Here is a 6032-nt window from a genome sequence, read left to right as displayed (position 1 = left end):
CTTTGCCTTCATTGCGGATATAAGAAATCTGACAAACAATTCTGTGATTCCGAACTCGCAATTTGTTATTTGCTTTTGGCATTTTAAATTCTATGAAAGAAAAACAATATCACGACGATAAAATAAAACTTGACATAATCTTGTCTAACCTAACCCGACCCGACGTGGTTCTGACGCGAGCCACATCATCTGCCTCCTTGCGGCCATATGTGGAAAATCCGATCGAGCCTAGGTCGGAACTCGGGAATAAGTTGGGCAATTTCTGCAGTTTTTTAAAAATTTATTTTCTTTGCTGCAGATTCATCATTTTAGTTGAGAATTCAACTATTTGGCTCAAATTTCTTTATGGAATTACTATTATTATTATTTTTTTAATTACACCATTCATTTGAAAAATTATGCTTGTTATTGAAAATCTTTCCTTTTGGTAGAAAATTAATCTTATTAGTTGAAAGTTCATCGTTTTTTGTAAGTATTTTTATTTTAAAAATTCAGCAATTTGGTTAAAAATGAAACTATTTTGTTAAAATTAAATTATTCTTTTTAAATCAATTCTTTCGTAGCAAATTTAACTATTTTGATAGAAATTGATTGTTTTTTTTTTTTTTAATATAAAATAATTAATTTTTCGTTGAGAATTCATCTTTTTGTTGAAAATTTAACTTTTCGTGTTGAAAATTCAACTGTTTTTGGTTAAAGTTCAATATTTTTTTCCAAAATTGGACTATTTGGTTAAAACTCATTTATGTTGGTATAAAAAATTCCAAAATTAATTCTAAAATTCAACGATTCTGTTGAGCATTCGTCTATTTGCATAGAAAAATCGTCCTTTTCGATTTAAAATGCACCTTTTTTGTTAAAAATTAAAGTTTCTTCTAGAAAATTTAATAATTTGGTTTAAAATGCAACTATTGTTGGTTCAAGTTCAATATCTTATTGTAACAAATTTGATAACTCATTCTTTCAAATAATTCTAATCAGAAAAAGTTCAATCCATATAAAATTGTATGAGTTTCCAAAAAAATGTTTTTGATCATAAAATTATATATTGGGGCCGTATGAAAATTTTCGCATATAACATTTGTTTAGTTGAAATAGACCTACACTTTCTACAAAGTTTCGTGAAAAATATTGTTTTCAGTGAAAAAAAATATACCTGGAAAAATTATTTTTTTTATCCTGGAAAACCTGAAAAAGTCTTGGATTTTTTGCAGAAACTATAGATACTCTGCTTTAGTGAACCCCTAGTTTTTTTTGTGTTCTTTTGTTGGCTTATAATTCATTCTGGCTTAGGAAATTAATTTTATTTTCTTGAAAGTGGGTTGCTATTGATTTACGTATTACTTCTCCCACTTCTGAAAAATTTTTGTTACTTAAATTTGTTTGTGTAGCTAAATAATAAAATTTCCGAATAATGACATTTCTAAATGAAAAAAATCCTGATTAACCAAATTTCCTGTACAGCTTATAATATTAGCGAATTGGAAAATTCTAGAATAATAAAATTCCCGACAGTTCATAATATTGCCAAATTTGAACATTGCTGACAGAAAATAGGCGAATTCTAAAATATCCGAACTAGAAAGTTCCAGAATTAGATTGATTAAAAACTTTTTTTTAAATATTTTTTATTCATTAAAATATTGTTGTCAAAAATAATTATATTTAATGTGTAAAGTTTCTAAAATTATTGTTTCAATTTAAAACAACAATAATTGAAAAAACTTATATTCAGAATTTTGGGGACAACTAGTCCATTCTCTTTTCCAACTTCTCCAATTATTTGAGACGACCAGGCATAACCATTTTTAATAAACAACTAATATTTATTTGAAAAATTGGTGTTTAAATTCGAGAATTTTCTGGTTTAGATATTTCATAATTTGCCAATTTTCTCTCAGGAATTTCATTATTCAGGATTTCTATTTTTACAGTATCAGAAATGTAATTTTTTTGAATTTTTTAATAGTTCCTTTGAAGGCTTCAACTTTAAGCTTATTTGGTTGTACGTTTACATTTCAAGATCCGTTATTGTACTTTGTAATATTACCAATTTATCCTATTGAACAATTTTTCCTTTTAATTATTTGTTTCTTTGGTGAAATCCCTAGCGTTTGATAGTGAAGTTTGCTCTTTATCTACTAAAATATCCTAATAGAACAATAGCTCAGTAGCTGTCTAAAGGTTATACACTAAATAATATGTCAGAGAGTATTTATTAAAAACCTAAAAAATATGGCTTATTCGTATAACATAGATGAGATTCCATCTGATGAATTACCTTGCATTCGCTACGAAATTCGCAAAGCCAAGGAGTACCTTCAAAAGCATAGTTCAGAATCTGGTGATAGTTTGTGAGTTTACAGGAAAATAATGCCCTCAATAAATGTTTATGAATTTAAAGATATGTTCTTTTTTGATAAACAAATTTATAGATTAAATGAAAAACAAAATTCATTCTAGATCATAAATAGATTAATTGCTTCACTAATATGTAAACAGAAAAACTATAAATTTTATAACCATAAATAATTAGTCTAAAATATTGATTTATTATTAAATAATCATTCAGAAATACCATTCACAGGTATGACCACTTAAGTGAATTATTAAATAAAATACTCACCGAGCGACCTAGAAACGCTGTAGATATTTTTGAAGATTATAGCAAAAAGTTGAAGGAGGAAAGATTTAAAACTCAAACCGATCATCTTCGAGATATTTATGTACCGCCCAAACAGTATGAGAACGCAAAAACTCTTATCAAACTTTTTGAGGTGATGATCCGTGATTCATATTTTTAATATAAAAAGAAAAGGTTCAACGTTTAAACCTATTAAATTTCGATTAATATTTTAATATATTCCATTTATAACCGCTCTATATACTGCCGAATTTTGAAAAACACCGTTAACTGCAAAAAATCAAAAAATGAGTTTTTTATATTGTTGGAATCGTGAAAAAAGGATATTAAAATATTAATATTATAAATTATAATAATTTAAAAATTATTTATAACTTTAAAAATAATAACTGCATAATTTTTGGAAAACACCGTTTACTGGGAAGATTGGCGAGTTGTGATTTGAGAAATAATTTATTCGAGCTTCAAAATTTGTCCAATTCGTAATTTAATATTTAATTTATACAAAACTTCGTAATTTAATTCAGGCATATAACATTTGAAAACTTTGTTTTGTAATATTTTATTCGTTTGTTAAAACTTTCTGATCATGATCCAAGTATGTTTAAAAGAGTTTTGCTGATACTTAATACATTCAAAATGTATGTACATTTAATATCTATGTCTATATTTTGATAAGAAAAAAAGTGCATCCCTTTTTTTGGAATTTATAACATTAATATCTACTTAGCTGATTTAAATATTAGTTAAAAAAACATGATTGCAAATAATAAAAATTGAAAAATTTATATTAAGGGCATGTGATACTTAGAAAATTGTCGATTTTACCAGTTTTAGGTTCCGACGGCTTTTTTTCTAGAATAATCAATATTTTGTCTTAAAAATTTGGGAAATGATAGCGAACATGCTAACAGACGTCCCCATACACTTTTTTGTGTTTTTTTATCAAAAATTTTTTGATATTGCTAACAACGTACGTGTACATTTCGAGGTTATGTGTGTTACAATTCACCCGAACGTTCCTTCCAAACTACACAATATTTTTGGCCGAAAACTTTGGACTTGCAAATAAACATAGTAACTAATCTCCCGGAACTAACCCTTTTTGCAGGCAATCAAAAAAGTTTATTTCATAAATAATTTCCAGATTATCGGAAAGGCAGAGATGAAAAACGACTTAACCTCAAATTAATACATATGCATAAAATTTTTATTTAGCACAATAAATTTTTTTGTTATTATCCCTCAAAAAAGAGTCCGGGGACGTCCGTTATGATATTTTATAGCATCTCCGAATTCAGTTTTTAAACATTTTCATTTTTATGGAAAAAAGCCGGGGAAACTGTAAGTATCACATGCCCTTAAAAGTCGTTAACATTGAAAAATTTTTAATTAGAAATCTTCAAAATTAAACATTCCTCTCAAATATAAATATTAATAATGAAATAAATTGCATTATAAAATTTGTTTAGTTTATAAATAAAAAGTCTGCAAATTTGACGATTTACATTTGCATTTACATTTATATTTCATTAATTCAGACTCTTTAGAGGATTAAGAATTAAAACCTCTTGGCTTTAGATTTTCAAATCATTACAATTTAACAATTTTCATTCATACATCTATCATCATGCAAGATTTTTAATTGTATATTTTCAAAATTGAATATTTTAAGATTACAAATCATAAAAATTTCAGAATTTTTCATTGTAATTCTTTAAAATTAAACTGTATACTCTCAAAAACATTCAAAATTACATACCTGTAAAATACAAATCTTGGCAATTAAATAAGTATCAATTCTAACAATGTAAAATTAGGCAATTTCAAAAAACGTCTATAAGACATATTAAATATTGAAGAGTCTTCAATTGACAAATTTAAAAATTAAAAAAAATTAATGATAAATGATTAAAACTGAATTACATATCGAAAACAAAACTTCAAAATTACATACCTTTAAAACATAAATCTTCTTAATTAAATAACCCTCGATTTTAAATTTTCAGAATTGTAGAACTTTGAATTGCAAATATTTTAGGATTAAGAAATTCTAAACGGAAAATAGTAAAGATTGAAGAATTTGCTGGTAAATATTTAAAATGGTAGAACATTTATTTATAAATCTTCAGTATTGAAGAGCTTCAGTTTTTTTTTATTAAAGTTTAAAAATCATGTGAGTTTTTAAGTTCTAAAATTAAAAAATGCTGTCATGTAAATGATTTAAATTTCCGATTTCATCAATTTCAAAAGATTACAATTTAAAAACTCTAGACTTTCGATCTTCAAAATCATTAAAATTGAAAAATTGTTATTCATACAGCTGCCAAAATTGAAGATTTTTAAATTGTAAATGTCCAAAAGTTAAAAATATTAAATTTCAAATAATTAAAATTGAAGAATTTTCCATTGTAAGTCTTCAAAATTGAACTATTTCAACAGAATGTTCCAATTTGTATACAGTTACAAAATAGTTGCAGTTCCTTAAAAATTAAAGACTATTTAATTTGAAAAATTTACTATTAAAAATTCAAGAATTATGAATAATAATATTAAAAATGTGTAATATTTTATAGTGATTATAATTTCATGTTTCAAAAACATTTTATAAGATTTTAATTATTCCATATTCTTTTGACATGAAAGGCGTTATCTTAAATTACGGCAGGCATTCTTGAAAATAAATAATATTTTTTAAACATTTTTTTTGCAGAAATCCAAAAATCATATGCGAATTAGTAAAGAAAAACAGTTTTTGTTGAGTTTATTAAATTCGGTAATATTGAGGTTAAGGGCGCTTTTCCAGATAGATTATGTCGATATAATCTCCCTCTTACTTACTAACGTTCTGATAAAAAAAAATTTTTTTGAAGGCATCCCAAGCGCCAGAAGAAAAAGAAGAGACAGAATATATTCAACAGCACGAAGAAGATAGCGACTTTAGGAAAAGAAAACCAAATTTATTAGACATGCTATTTTATTTTGAACAAGCGGATGTGGCCTTACCTCGATCTGAAATGTTGCTTCTGAATTTGAGTATCAGAAAACTAATTTCTGATGTACCAATAGAGAATGTTCGGTTAGTAACAATTAAATTTGACAAATTAATTGTTTTTCCATTAATAATTTAATTAAAAAATTTCAGATTTTGGGGGAAAATTCTCGGGAATCCGAAAAATTATTATGTTGTGGAAGCAGAGTTGAAAATAGAGGAACTAAATCGCAGACAGGAGGTAGTAAATTACTTGATCTGTTCGATTGATATAAATAGTTGAAAAGTAATTACTCAATTACCAGGTGTATACATATGAAACCGGTATTTTTTCAAGAAAAAAACACATTTATTTCAAGAGAATGATAACAAATATTTTATTCAAAGTATGCGCCC

The 6032-nt window shown here is 25.8% G+C and overlaps 1 protein-coding gene across 1 annotated transcript in view; it reads left to right on the top strand.

The window, feature by feature from the left end:
* The first annotated feature begins 2179 nt into the window (after positions 1-2179).
* LOC117173865 (radial spoke head protein 4 homolog A) overlaps positions 2180-6032 on the top strand; it is a 17216-nt gene continuing 13363 nt past the window's right edge. The window contains exons 1-4 of the mRNA XM_033362512.1: positions 2180-2354; positions 2588-2777; positions 5518-5723; positions 5790-5880. Of these exons, the coding sequence (XP_033218403.1) occupies positions 2236-2354; positions 2588-2777; positions 5518-5723; positions 5790-5880 (606 nt within the window). The 5' untranslated portion in view covers positions 2180-2235. The remainder of the gene's footprint in view (positions 2355-2587; positions 2778-5517; positions 5724-5789; positions 5881-6032) is intronic.

The sequence above is a fragment of the Belonocnema kinseyi genome, chromosome 5 (assembly GCF_010883055.1).
Source record: "Belonocnema kinseyi isolate 2016_QV_RU_SX_M_011 chromosome 5, B_treatae_v1, whole genome shotgun sequence".
NCBI classification, from domain to species: Eukaryota; Metazoa; Arthropoda; class Insecta; order Hymenoptera; family Cynipidae; genus Belonocnema; species Belonocnema kinseyi.
This window is presented reverse-complemented; position numbering and strand designations above follow the sequence as displayed.